Source organism: Tachypleus tridentatus, chromosome 6 (genome assembly GCF_004210375.1).
Source record: "Tachypleus tridentatus isolate NWPU-2018 chromosome 6, ASM421037v1, whole genome shotgun sequence".
Classification (NCBI taxonomy): Eukaryota; Metazoa; Arthropoda; class Merostomata; order Xiphosura; family Limulidae; genus Tachypleus; species Tachypleus tridentatus.
The window spans coordinates 129,126,251-129,141,593 of record NC_134830.1 but is presented as its reverse complement, the minus strand read 5'-3'; the positions used below and the strand labels follow the sequence as shown (position 1 = coordinate 129,141,593).

Genomic DNA, 15,343 nt, shown 5'->3' with positions numbered 1-15,343 from the left:
CCTATCATAAGTGCAGTAGTACTTGTGGTAGGAATGAGGCAGATACACAGTAAATGCAAAACAAGTTATTTATTCACATACACTTTGAACAACTGAATAATAAATATCTAAAGTATCTGAGAGGCACTTGCATGTGTTAAACAAACCATATTCAATATTAAAAGTCACAAATCCACCCAAGATAGTCAGTAGAGCAGACACAAAATTAACATAACCAAATATTTCTAAATTTCAACAACTGGCTGCCAATGTTGAATGCTTCATAGTTATAAGTACATCAAACAGAAGAACAGCATAGGGGCCAATGAACTACTGATACCATTTTTCTGTACTATACATCACCAAATAATTAAATTAGTTAACTAATTTATTAACACCATGTACATGCACAAAATCATAACACTCTACATCATTCAAATGAGACTGCACACTAGTGTTTGCTATCACATATACAGTACACTTGTACACTCAAAAATGTGTACACACACAATAAATGAACAGAATGTACACCACACACCATTAACTACCCATACCATAAAATTATGATGCACAGCCACCTTGGTGACATGCATATAGGACATCAGTGCAGATGAATGAATAGTAGAAAAAATATTTTAAAACTGAAAGCGTAGGAACATGTGCACCGGAATGGGACAAAACAAAGAAATTGGCATGGTGTAATAAAACTTCCTCTATATAACCTCACAATGGAGTAGGCCTATTTCATTTATTCCTTCTATCCTGTATACAATAAGTCAGGTGAATTAAACTTATCAAACCTTTTTGATGATGAGAAACCCACTTGAAATAAAAATGTATCTCAAACAGCTGGTATGGGTATTAACACTTTTACTAATAAAATAGAGAACTCTATGCAAACTCCCTCTCTGTTAACCTGAAGATGACCTAGGAAGGTCAAAAGGTTGTTTTCTGCTTTATTAGTAAAAGTGTTAATGCCCATACCAGCTGTTCTGAGATTCAAATTCTTATCAAACCTTGTTATGCTTATTATAAAATGACTAGAAGGTATCCGTGAATTGAATTATTGGAGGTAATACACATACTGTCAAATCTGTTCATACAATACTTGAAGAATCAGGTATTTGTGTGGGCCCTTAACTTTTTTAATTTGTTTTCTTTACAACTTGTCCCTCTTTCAACAGTTGTATGATAGGATTTCACACATTAGCTATATGGGTGAATTAAAATACAAAAATAAACAATCCCAAAAGGTTTGTGTATCAATGCCATGAATTCATTATTGTCTATACAAAAGTAGAAGAATTGCTAACACGCTCCTGCATGTACTCACAACTTTTTTTTCTGTTTTCATGATATTATACAAAAGTTGGCATGGACCTGAAGTTGACACACACCTTGTGAGGTTGTGCAGAGGAAGATTTATCACATCATACCCATTATTACCTTGTTTCCTCACTTTTCAGTAAACCCATTCCTTAGCTTTCAATTTTTCTAAAATATATTTTCCACTTGTATCACATATGCCACCATACCCAAAAAGTGCCTATCTACTCCTCAATCTATACAAAGTAGCTGTTTAGAGTTTAGTGTGGTGACACAATTTAAAAGATAAAGGTTGGTATGTTACTGATACATACTGTGCACATGCAGTTTTCTAATGAGAATAATATAGCAATGTACATTGTGGTCAAAGAGAAAAATATACAGTAAGCAATACTAATTATATTAGGTTGAGGAATAATTCGTGAGTGTTTTTAAATAATTTCATTCAAGCATTACATGCAAGACTATACAATACTTCAATGCATGAACACATTACACCCAAAACATTTATTATGATACTTTATTTCATGTATTACCTAGGTATATAGTATGCATTGTTGTAAACGAAATTGCAAGAAATTAAATGCGAAAAGCAGATGGTGTCGAAAATGCTCGATTTTGTCCACTTGACATTCCATTTAATGAGCTGAAAATGAAAGCAAAAATTAAAGACATATGAAAATCAAACACACCATCTATTAGAGCAAAAAATTATCTTCCAAATGACATGAAATATTTTGCGAAAGCGTTTCATTTATGAATATATTTTTTAACTTCAAAAAACGCTCACGAATTATTCCTCAACCCAATATTATTTGAAAAATAATTTGGGTACCTAACTAAATAGTTCAACAATCATGAAATCAAAAGGCTTGTATACACACATATTAGTAATCAGTTCTACAGTATACTGTACTTTTCATTCCAAATTTTATCATTAACAAATATATGAATATTTTTTTTTTTCCTTTCAAAATTGTAAAAGAACTTACCTTCAATTATAACTTCATAAGTACATCTTTCATCAGGAGGTCGATTTCTGAAAGGTAAAAAATATCAAGCATACAGTAACAGTACTTATAATGCTGAGTTCTGTGACAACAGATTTAAAAAATATATTTTAGTGAAACTCTTGCTAAAAATTTAATACTATATAAATTTAGCTGAAACTGTAACACACACATAGTACAATTTTATACAAGAACTTAGTTTTTAACAGTACTTCCATAAGCCAGACACCCAGGATTTGGGCTGTATGGCAGTCCTTAATGTATAACATCATTCCAAGATGAGCTAAAACTATTTTTTAACATTTCCAGGTTGAATTAAAGTTCCACATAAAGTTTAATAGACAAATTCAGATATTTTATCATACTATCACAAGTTTTTGACACCAATAATACACAGTATTAAACATGGAAGGTGTACATATGGTGTTGACTTATCCACTCAGTTAGCTAAGATCAAGCATAGCTTATGTTCTTGGTTATTTGTTCTCATTCTTATTATTTGTTTTCAGAGTAGATATCAAGGTCTTAAACTTAGCATCAGTGGGATAATTCTCATCACCTTGATCTATGGTACTCTACCATTTTCAGAACAGCTTGCTTACAGTAATGCTGGACAGATAGTATGGAAGATTCTAGCTGAAACCCAGACTTCAATCACCAAAAGTGTCACTTAGCTGATTCAAAACCTTGTTCTCTAACTTTCCTTTCACTTGTTTGAATGTCATCAAATATAACAGTGCATGTATAACTTTACTCTGAATACATTTCTCTGGCAAAGCTTGTTGCACATTGTTGGCAGATGAGAATAGTTTTGTATTATTAGCTTCTTGCAAGTATCATTTTCAATCATATTCATAAGACTATCTAGATCTCCTAGGAGTAATGTGGTGCAAAGATTCCTTAATACTGTCATTCAGAATGCAAACAAACAATTGTTCTTGTCAAGGGAACTGAAACTTGATGACTTTCAATGAGCTTCTTCATTCAGAAAGTTTGATGTCACTGTAGATTTGAAACCAAGGAACTGCTGAACTGAATAGACATTGTTCCTGCTCCCTGTTGAAGTACAAGAACAATACTTGCTTTCACATGTGAGTTACTTGATAATCTACATCATTTATTCAGCATCAGAAAATAAAGGGATCCTCAAAAGTATCATTTGACATTTCATTTTCATCACTCTCCAATGGAACAGAATAATCAGTTCTTCCTTTTTTCTTTTGTCGTACCTATAATTTGCTCTGCAGCTGTTTCTCACCTACTTTTCATGACATTTTGGCCTCTAGATATAAACCTTTGCATCCACACTGATATCAAGGGCATTTTCAATGAAAATATATATATATACTTTGCACTTACAAGCCATTTTCATCTTTTCCTGTATTAACTTCGCTGTATGAATACACAATCAGTACACTTATTGCTGAATGTTGATATCTATTATGCAGCCAGCAGTTGATCTGGTTTTCACAAAGGGTGTGGCAATCATCTGCATTTATTCACATCAGGTTTTAGTCAAAGTATTAGCCAATAAACAAATGGTCCAGAATGACCTGAAATATAAAGTTCTGCAAATTCCTGGGTGTCTGGCCCATGGAAACACTGTTAAATTTAAATTTTAAAAGTAGTTTAAAGGTATCTCAATATATACATTATCATTCCAAATATAAAACATCTACATGTAATTATCTTGTTGCTTGCAATAAACCTTAACATTATATAAAACTACATCATTAGTTAGTATAAGATCATATTTTCAAAAACATTATATTGGGTAAAACATGTAACATACAAAATAAAAATATGTATTTGTATCTGTTTGGGGAAGTCCATAAAAGACACAAGTTGTAGTATTATAAATGTTAAAACATTTACTTAGGGACCAGTTACATTTTCTTTTGTAATAATATTATTTTACAAGCTGCAAAAAAATAAATTTTTTTTAAAACTGAGATCCTTGCAGAGCCACAGGCCAGTGATTCATGGTCAAGTTTCGATCGAATAAGAGCACAATATGTTTTTAGCATAGAACATCAATCCACTCCCCAAGTGTTGGAAGAGAGGACATGGAGGATGTTCATTGCTCTTGTACATTTCACCCATAGCTGCTTGAAGTGGGAATAAAGGTCAGCTTACGGTCAAAGATAAGCAGCAAGAACATCGTCTCAGGGAAAACAGGCAGCACAAATTCACCAATACAGAGTTCAGAATCAGACTGAATATCTCGTTGGCAGCAAAAGTGCATGCAAATAGTTTTAGAGAGACAGAAGTTAAAGCCGTTGGCCGTGGTCCACTTCAGTAAATGATTGAGGACATTCTGTAACTGCTGCTCAAAATACTTCATGTTCAACGATTGACATGAAATGTGATAGTCGTCAACATAAAGCCCATTTGCAACAGTAGGAGGGAGTTGTTCAGTGATGGCATTAATCTTTATACTGAAAAGTGTGACACTCAAAACACAGCCCAGAGGGATGCCAAGTTCTTAACAGAAAAGAACGGGAATGTGTCAAACCCACACGAACTTGGAATCTCCTGTCCATTAACAATTTTAATAAAAATGAGCAAATGGCCACATAACCCATATATATGGAGGTATCGCAAAATGCCATACCTCCATGTCATATCATAAGCCTTCTTAATGTCAAAGAATATTGATACAAGATGTTGTCGTTTGAGAAAGGCTTCTCTGATTGACATTTCAAGTCAAATCAGGTGTTCCATGGTGGAGCGCTGTCATCAGAACACACACTGGGTGGGGAAGAGGCAGTTGTTTGATTCAAGGAACCAAATGAGACGAGCATTAACCATCCTTTCTAATGTCTTACAAAGACAGCTTGTCAAAGCAATTGGACGGTAATTTGACGGAATCTTGAGATCCTTCCCAGGCTTAGAGAAAGGTAGGACAATAGCCTGGTGTCAGACATCAGGAAAAACATTCTCCTGCCAGATCCAGTTAAAAACAAATAGAAAAATAGCAAGAGAAGCAGGAGATAGATGGTGCAGCTTTCATAGTGTACATCATCAGATCCAACTGATGTACTGCCAGACCAATGAAGGACCAGTTTGAGTTCTACAAGTGTAAAGGGTAGATTATAGTTAGAGAGACAATCAGCTTGAAAGGAAAGAAATGATTGCTCTGCCCGAGTCTTGATGGCCAAGAAGGTGGAGGAACAAGCAGAAGTGCTAGATACCTGGGCAAAAGCTTTCACCTAGAGTATCTGTGATGCTCTGGATATCAGCTACTTCTTGGACATCAGAAAGTAAGTTCGAGAGAGAGACAGAATTGTAGTGCCCACTGACCCTTCAAACCCTGTCCCATATGACTTTGGAACTGGTGGTAGAAGATATGCCAGTTGTAAACTTAATCCAAGACTCCTTCTGACTTTGACAAGCATGTGCAGGGCCTGCTGGAAAGTAATGTGGTGCAAGAGTGTGGGATACCTACTAAGAGTATCCCAGGCCTGTTTTTGAGCCTTCCGTGCAATGTGGCAGGCAGGATTCCACCACGGACGAAGATATTGTGGAAAATGTGTCAAGGTTTTAGGAATACATTAAGCAGCTGCTTGTATAATACAGTCAGTTACTGCTGCCACACAGTCATCTACAGACGTCTTAATGACAATGGCGGGATTGAATTCTGCGAAAGCAGTGAAAGAGGACCAATTTGCTTGATCCAGCCTCACTGTGGCATCCAGATCAGATGGCATCGACCACAGGCAGTCTCTCTCAAAATTTTAGGGAAATGATCACTGCCTCACGAATTATTATTAACTCTCCAAGAAAAATGGGAGAATAGTGAGGGGGAGCAAATTGAGAGATCAATAGCAATAAAGGACTGACTAGGTGCATGAAAGTAAATAGAAGAACCAGTATTGAAAAGAGAAAGGTTGTGATCAGAGAGTATACGCTCTATGGAGTGACCCCTCCTATCAATATCATCACTTACCCAGGATTAAAAAGAGAGATGGTAACTGTTCAATGAGAGCATCCAGGAACAGGTAGAAAGGACAAACAGTGATGGTATGACACAAGGAAACAAGGACAGCTACAGCCTCCAAGAGTGTGTCGAGTGGCAAAGACAGGGTGGGAACATGCTGATCAACCAACAGTGCCACCCCTCCATGCACTCATCCACCACACAGCCTGTCATTTCTGTGCAAAGAAAATCACAGAAAGGTGACTGTATCGGTAGAAAGTAATCAGTGTTTTGATGTCATCCAGATTAGAACATAAACCTCGACAGTTCCACTGTATCAAGGTGACCATTTTTATTTATGTGTGGGTGAATTGGGTGGAGAACCCTTTATTTATGACCACATCTTTTTCCTTTACTGTCTCCATTTGAGGGAGGTCTATCAACCTCCATGGATCCTGCTCTGGGTCAACTAGGCAGGTCTTTGTTGTTGGAAGATAATTCCAGTGATTGATGATGTGAACAAATAATCATTTTGCATCTTGAAATGGGAGAAAAAAATGAACTTGAGAAAATGCCTGTACCTGAAACCAAAGGAAGTGGATCTTGGGATTTGCTGAAATGTATGTTAGGGACAAAGATGGATGTTGAAGTTGATTCATCAACTTTTCTAACCATGGAGGTCAAACGACTTTTCATTTGGTTTGAGAATGATTCTTTTGGAGGCAGAGAGAGAGATCTGTCTGCACTGCCCCTGTAGTAGTGGAACAAAGTGATTCAGCATACGTCCAAGATGAAGTGGTGGACACTAACTTTTGAGCCCCACGAATTAAAAATCACAAAACTATATATTGCTGCACACCATATATTCCTGACATCAGCAGAAAAATAACCAACATTTGGCAAAAACTAGTAACAAAATATGACATTCCAGTTAATACCAAATTTATTTAAAAAACAGGCACAAAACTAAGGTCTATACTGTGTAAAAACTACATTGACAAACATCACACCAACATTATTCATAAAATACAATGTGATAACTGCCACAACTTCAAAATTGGAGAAACAAGTAGAAAAATGGAAACCTGATTCAAAGAATACAAAATGTCACCTTCACACATTTTTGAATACTGCAAATCAAATACACACAACATAACCATAGAAAACACTCAAATACTAAATAAAGAAACAATCATAAACATAAAAAAATAAAAAAGCCTTACTTATACAACAACTCAAGCCTAAACAAAACCAATACAAAAGAACACCTTCATACCTATATTAATAAATATAATCAAACATCTAAGCACGCCCTCTACATTTCTACATTCAGTTACACAGCTCCCTTCAAACATGTGGTCAGCTATCGGTCAGTTACCTCTTTCTTTCTTTCTTTGTGAACCTGACAATGACCAAAGAAGGTCAAAATGTTGTTCGCTCCTCTACATAAAAATTTCCTCAACCCAAACCAGACATTTTTACACATATTTTTCTCTACAAATGCGTTTTCTTGTCATCATTGATTAGGATAAGTAATGTTATGAATCGTTTTCAAACGCCAAACCTCTTTTTCTTCAAACCATTTACGGCAAGAACAAAAGTAGGACGAGTGAGAGCCATTGCAATTGATGCAATGAAGGTCCATTTCACACTAATAGGCATCATGGTCCTTGCCACTGCAATGAGCACATGTCAAGGAAGCACGACATGACGTTTTTGAGTAACTGAACTACTGACACTGGAAACATCTGAAAGGGTTTAAAATGTATGGCCATACCCTGGAATTAAGATAAATTGGCTTGATGGTGGCAGGTGGACATTGTGATGTAAATGTCAAAATGAGGACATTGGCCGGCATCATAATTCCATAGTTGTGAGTGGAAATATGCCTCACTGCAGAAACTCCTTGAGTGGAGAAACCAGCAAGAATCTCTGGCTCAGGGATGTTCTTCAAATCTCTCTCAACAATAACTTTTCGTGACAAATTCAAAGTAGCATGAAGTGTAACCTCAATAGATATATCCCCAATTGCCTTTGAATGCAAGAGGAGTTCACTGTGCTCAGATGGGAATGTTTCCACCAATATGTCACCAGATCGAAGCTTTTTTACTGACTTTGGAGAGCTAGCATGTCCCTCTAGTCCTTTCTGATTGAAAAAGGGAGACATTTGCCCTAAAGGTTTGTCTTAAAGAGAATGTAATATAAGAAAATGAGGTACAACAGGTGTTACAGATGTTGAAAATTGCTGCTCAAAATCTTCAAGATGTGGTCGTTTACCTATGGACTGTTTTTTCTCTATTTTATTTAGGTTTTTATTTGGAGAATCCATAATGCAAAAAGGAATATTTCAATGCCCACTGACCCTACCCACCATGGAGCCCTACAAGGGGATGCACTACAATGTCAAACAAGGACCCTGCAACAATGCCAGGGTTTCGTGAGCACTATACTCAAACACCAGCATCTGATACAATGTCCCCAACACCTGCTGAGAACATCCAACACTGGTACTTGGTTAACCCTAGCCCAAGTGGACCAGCCGATTGACCCAAGTGGATTGACATGTGGATGAATGTTTAGATCCCAAAGGAGGTAAACTGAAAGAACAGAACCTTCCCTAAGAGATCCCCTCACCATGTACAGGAATTCACACTGAGGGAAGAAGATTAGTGAAAAAACAAAACAAAACAAAATAAAACCAGAACCAGAAAGCAAAATTGAAAGTAAAAGGTATGATCCCCAACCTGGACAAATAAATAAAAGAACAGAGAATTGACAAAATGAAGAAAATGTAGAAATATGAAGGAAAAGAGGCAAAATTGCAAGAAGGACTAGGCATCCAGATGTGAATGGATCTGGATTATTAGATAATCCATTATTAGGATTATATAAGGAGCTATTAGATAAAGGAAATAAACTAAATCCTTTGAATAAGCACAGAGGGAAGACAAAGTAAGCTCCAAGTTCTGTGTTTCATGGAATAAAAAAAGAGAAATAATAAAGAACACAAACAAAAACAACAAAAGGAACATATCTGAGAAATAAATTCAGAGAAAAATTGGAAGGTTAATGTTGTTTCTCAGTTGCTACTTGGCATTACCCATAGCAAATCTGGTTAAAGTAGTAGTCCAATAAATTATTCCCAGTTGAGAAGAAAAGAATTTGGAACAACAGAATGGGAACAGGAGGCCCATGAAGCATGTTGTAAAAGATAACACACTGAACACAGCTATAAAATCCCTGGCAGTTGGATGCTACAATAGAAAAACGACTTATGTGAAATAAATATCACTCACACAGGACTAATTACAGGCATAGTGACAGTCACTTGAGAATTCATGATAAAGAAATGAAAGTTTTTGTAACAAAAGCAAAAAATAATAAAAACTAAAGTGTTATTAATAATACGAATCAAAACAAGTTGAAATCTGTTGAGAAATTTTAAACACATGTTCAAGCAATGCTACAAAGAAACAAGTTATCACAAGTGCATCAGCAAAGTTACTGTGCTTGGAGGGTGTGTCACCCTCCTACTATTGGAGGGTTTTTGTTGCACAATAAAACTAAATGAACCAGAACTTGAAAAGTCTATTAGCTTTAACTCTACAACTGTTTATTCCAATATTCAATTATTCAAGAAATAAAGTAAAGATAATTTAGCTGTATTTCATATTTTTCAACTTTTCTTTTACCCTGCATTGCTAATTTGGTTACAGCCAGTATCAGAATAAAGAACATTAAAGATAAATTATATAGTTTTCATAAATGAAATGACATATGAAGAATGTTAGGTAAAAAGAAGTATTTTTATTATTTTCAGCATAAAAAATCACCTTTTACTCAGACTCAGATAGGCCTTTAGAAAACTATGGAATACTTTTTAAGTAAATAAGAGGAAATCCTTAGTAGCCATGGAACTTGAATATTCATTTATGCAGGATTAGAAAACAAAACCTTTGTTTTCCTTTTCACTAATTATATTTTTGTGCACCAGCAACACCAGGCATGTGGTATGCTTTTACCATATTCAGTTTTATTACTCATCAAGATCTCTACCAGCCTACCTTTAAAGTACAATTCTTTTAGGCAGAACTAGAGTAAATTAAATCTATGAGACCTTAGAAATGGTCATATATATCAATGAAAAGGTTTGACCTTCCGAGTCCAAAACTGTAATTAGATCTCAGATTGTTAAAGAAATGGTGGAGTTATAAAGCTAAAAATTTGAACTTGAAAAAAAAAAAAAATAAAAAAAATTCAAAGCCAGTCTATAAATTGTTATGTCATGCATAAGAATATGTTAAAGAAATATCTGGTGTATTGAAGGAAACAGACATTTAAAAGCTTGCCAAACTTCATGCAAATATACTCTAGACATTCAATGTACAGTTTCATAATTACATGGTGGTTACAAGGTCAGTCAAAATGACCAAGCCTAATTTCATAAAGTTAAACATGACATAAATGAACAAAAAGTGTTAAAAGCACATGAAAGATACATGAACAAATAAGAAAAGTGAAAAGGACTGTAGTTGTGAAATAAACTGCATGTTTAGTTTTGTGTAAAAATTGAATGACTACATAAGCATTCTTCTGTGTCACTGTTGCTATTTATTTAATTCATTATAAAACTCCTTAAGATGTTCCTTATCATACATGAGCTTCACAGTTTTTATATATAGGACAAATCATGCTCAATTAGTGATATCATGCATATCTTATATAATGTATTTTTGTATTTCACAACTTTAATCTATAATTGCCATTCTTAAAAAATCTAAGTCCAGTTTAAGCAGTTTAGAGTTAAATATACTTGTGATCAAATGAGATATTTGAGAACATAATCACTTCATTTGTCATTCAGTCAATCACAGATATCTTAAGTGAATAAGTTGTAATAATTTTACCTGTGATTCAACCAGAGGTGTAGTGGATGAGTAACAAGATAAAGTCTTTGGCCAGGATTATCTGCATTTTTCTCCTCAAATGAAAAGACCATTAAATCCTAAAAATGAAAAACAAATTAATATGATCAATGGATAATTTTTCTTTTGACTAAAGGTAAAGGTGGTAGGTTTTAATACAAATAGTAAATCAAGAAGTTAACAATATTTCACAATAAAAATATATTTTATTCATACTCTCAAATATATACTCTTAATATATCAAAAGTCAATTTAAAATATCATTAAACACCTGTAATGTCATTAAAACATTGTACCTTACTTTGCTGTTAATATTACTGATACCTGGTATTTTTAACCTGAATGATATATAGAATAAATGCCTGAGTGAGAGACCAAAGTTGAAGTACAACCAACATGGGACTATAGTTATTTATCACAAAAAGGGTATGTATTCAGCCCCACACACCTCCTGCATAGCTAATCTAAACCAAATAGCAAGAATGATTGCTACTTTTGTAATGTTCCCATATACCATTTTCAGTGGCATATTGAAAGCTTAAATGGTTCAGCTTCTAATTTAAAGCTGAGAATAGTAAATATTCTATCACAGCCCACCTGATGTTACAATATTTATATCATACCTACAGCCTCATCATTTGCATGTGGTCACACTGATAAGTTACAAAGGAGGGCCAACTTTTAAGTAAATTGTGTCAACATAATCAACAGACACAATAAAAAGCAAATAATATGTTACAGTAACACCTGTTTTTTAAAGGTTAAGCTTGATTAGTTAATACCAAAATATACTAATATTTCTATGAATACTAATGTTAGTCCAACATACTATTAACCTAAAAGGTGTGTCTATGGTTCAAATGCAGGCTATAAAGTACCTTTGAGCAAATATATATGGCTCATTTCAGGGGCATACTTAAGAATTTTTGGGACATTTATGATTTTTTAAAGTTTTTATTTCCAAAACAATGCATTAAAATTTACTTTTTTGTCATGCAATAGCAAGAAATAAACTCCTGGACATGATTTATTTTGCTTCTCAATTATTTTTACTCTTAATGTTAGTCTTCATATTACTTACAATTGCATACTTCATACTTAAAATACACAACAATAAGCAACTGACTACGATCAATTTATTTATTAAATATTATTAAATGAAATTTACAAAATCTTAAACTATTAACTGTTTGTAATGACCAAGTAAAAGCTAGTACGTTATCTGAGAACCAAAACGTCTATATTACTATATACTTTATGAACTAAACTTTGATAAAAATAAAATGATAATTTCAGCACTACAATTTTCGACAATAAACTGTTAAAATCATATTCTGATTTGATTTCATAAAACATGAATACCTTGGAGTTAGTTACCACCACTTTTTTCTGAATAAAAGGATTATGAGATGATATGCTCCTCAGCAGATCTATTAACAAGAAGCAGTCTTTTCTAAAGACAATCACAGCCAGGCAAATATTTGTATTTCAGTCTTCTTTTGCAACAATAAACAAATATATTCCCTAATTTACATAATGTATAATTGATTATCCTGCTTTTCAACATTTAACAACAGAAGTTTCTTCAGATATTACACTAAGATTACACTACATTTTAAAAATTTGAGCATGAGAACAACTAGAACATGTGACATTTTTTTATAATAATGTATTAACTAAAGAATCCTATCACTGAAACATATTCACAAATCTATCAAAAATTGCAAGCTCAAAGCCAAGTGAATTTGTGTCAAGATTGATGGAGTCTTCTACAGTTAACAAATGCCAAGGTACCATTCATTCTTGTCTCAACTGAGCTGTCTTTGGAAGAAATATCACAAAATATTGAAGTATACTTATCTAGTTCTTTACAATTCACTGCAATGTAGCAATGTTGACTTGCATTGCAAATATATAATGAACAATTTTTCATCAAATCCAATCTACTATTTCACCTTCTGAAAATATTTTCCTGTGCTAGGTGATGAATTAAAACATTACAGACCAACTATTAACTTCTCCATATTCACACAATAAACTTTCAGACTTTCAAAAAGGGAATTGTAAACTAAATGCATGTTACAAGGAGTCAATGGCATTAAACCTGGCTGATCCAATGGTTTTAATTTCCTTATTGATGAGATTCCCAACTGTCTTATTTACTTCAAGGCTGTGTGATTTCAACTTGAGCAGTTTACTAAGTGGTATCTAGAACCCAATTTCTCATCATGTGTCTATGATTTTCTTGAAAACATCTACACCGCTTGCATATGCAAACATTAGGGTGTTTGAGGAATAAACAACCATTTCTCTATGATCTGACCAACTTACAAAATGTAGGTCACACAGTTTGCAGACTTAAGAGTTAATAGCTTTGTCACATTGCAGCACAAGTGCTGGAGCATTTAAGATCTTTTCACATAAGGCCTTTCAAAAGGAGTCCTAAGCCACAGGATAAAAGATATCTTTCTTCTGTTTATTGTTTCTTGGAAACATGTTCCTGAACAACTCTGTAAAGCCATCACAAGAAGAATGGTAAAAACAGCTATTAGCAATTTTCATCTCCTCAAAGAACTTCTCTTTATATGATATATCTTACATATTTGGATTTACACTTACAAAACATGAACAATTGTTCTTTTCACTTCTGTTAAAATTGACGAGTAATATGATTAATAACACTTATACATCTAAAGGTGGAAGAATTAAATAAGTTACAACAATAAAATGTTTCTGTATTGTAACCAAGTTTAATGTGTGTAACAACTTGTTTAAATCAGAATTTTCCACAAAAAACGTTTTTTAAAGTGTGCAATAATCTTTTCTAATATTGAAGAAGCATAAACTTTGCCCCACTTTAAACACTATAAATCATTTTGATGTTCCTAACTAGCACTGAACCTCATTTACCCAGAAGGTATTATTGCACAAGTATATTTATATCTTCAAATTGTATATAAATGTGTGTGTAAAATCTGAAAAAAGAAGAGAATGTACAGAACTTCAATGTACAGTGAAATCTCTATAAAAATTTCCCTCAAAAACCAGACAAATTATAAAAACTTGGCATTTACTTTGATGCTTTAAATGTTCATAAATATCAAGGAACACCTCTGTAGAGTATTTCCTGGCACTTATGTATAATGTTAAAATAACAAATAACACACATTGTTAAAATAGATACACAAAAACATTTTAAATAAGATCAATAATAACCACTAAAACATGAACTACATATTTCAACATTGCAACATCTTCTTCAGGTCAGTTAGGTCAATAATAACCATTAAAAAGTTGACTACATATTTCAACATTGCAACATCATCTTCAGGGCAATAATAACCACTCAAACATTGACTACATATTTCAACATTGCAACATCATCATTTTCAGGAGTGAGTTGAAGATGGTTACGTCATATTAATACTTTCTTTTTTGTCATTAAATATGTCATATTATTTATGTACGTGTCTGCAATTACAGCATGAATATTTTAGAGGAGATCACCTCATATTTTTCCATAAATACTTGTTAGACCTTATCTCTACTTAATAATAAATGATCTTTTTATATTTAATTATTTCAAAGATTCTTGAATGCTATTGGCTATAAAACATTTTGGTTAAGCTGATATTACATTTTTTTTTCCCACAATGTATATTGTATTTCATGTACATGCTCTGCAATGGATGAATTTTCAATTCTTTTTATAAATATTCCTTTATGCTTTATTAAATTATATTTTCAGTTTAGTTTGTCCAATATAAATATTAACATTCAATATTCAATTTTATAGACTTCTGTTTTTCCCCAATAACTGTATATTATCTTTTGTAATACCTAACTTTTGCTTTATCTCATTAATTAGTTTAAATATATAACAAAATATTTGTTTTTTAAACACTTTAAATAAATTATTAGTTAAACCTGGAATATATGCAGAGATGCCATCTATTTCAAATGACTGAGCATAATGATTGTAGATAGAGCCAGTACAGATATCGCACAACCACTGGACACAGTTTTGAGTCATCTGTGGCTAAACTGTAAACACTGTTAGTAAGTATGCTTGAATCATTTTGTCACCTTCACAACCCAACATTTGTACAATGGCTGTAATTTTGGTTCTAGCACAGCCATATTTTTTTGCTACATCAGTCTGGGAACATTTTTCTGAATAGATG

General features: G+C 33.5%; 1 protein-coding gene across 9 annotated transcripts in view; it reads right to left on the bottom strand.

Annotated features, from left to right (window-relative positions):
* Nucleotides 1-15,343, bottom strand: part of LOC143253642 (DNA-directed primase/polymerase protein-like) — a 90,249-nt gene that overhangs the window by 53,217 nt on the left and 21,689 nt on the right. For 7 of the 9 annotated variants that reach the window (XR_013029754.1, XR_013029755.1, XM_076507829.1 and 4 more), the window contains 2 exons: nucleotides 11,142-11,239; nucleotides 2,298-2,344 (listed from right to left, as the gene is read on the bottom strand). Coding sequence is in view for 5 of the 9 variants with exons in the window: in XM_076507829.1 (XP_076363944.1) it covers nucleotides 2,298-2,344; nucleotides 11,142-11,239 (145 nt within the window). In the remaining 4 variants the exon portion in view is untranslated. Of the gene's footprint in view, nucleotides 1-2,297; nucleotides 2,345-11,141; nucleotides 11,240-15,343 lie in introns of those variants that run through there. The other 2 variants (XM_076507833.1, XM_076507832.1) reach the window with 2 other exon arrangements.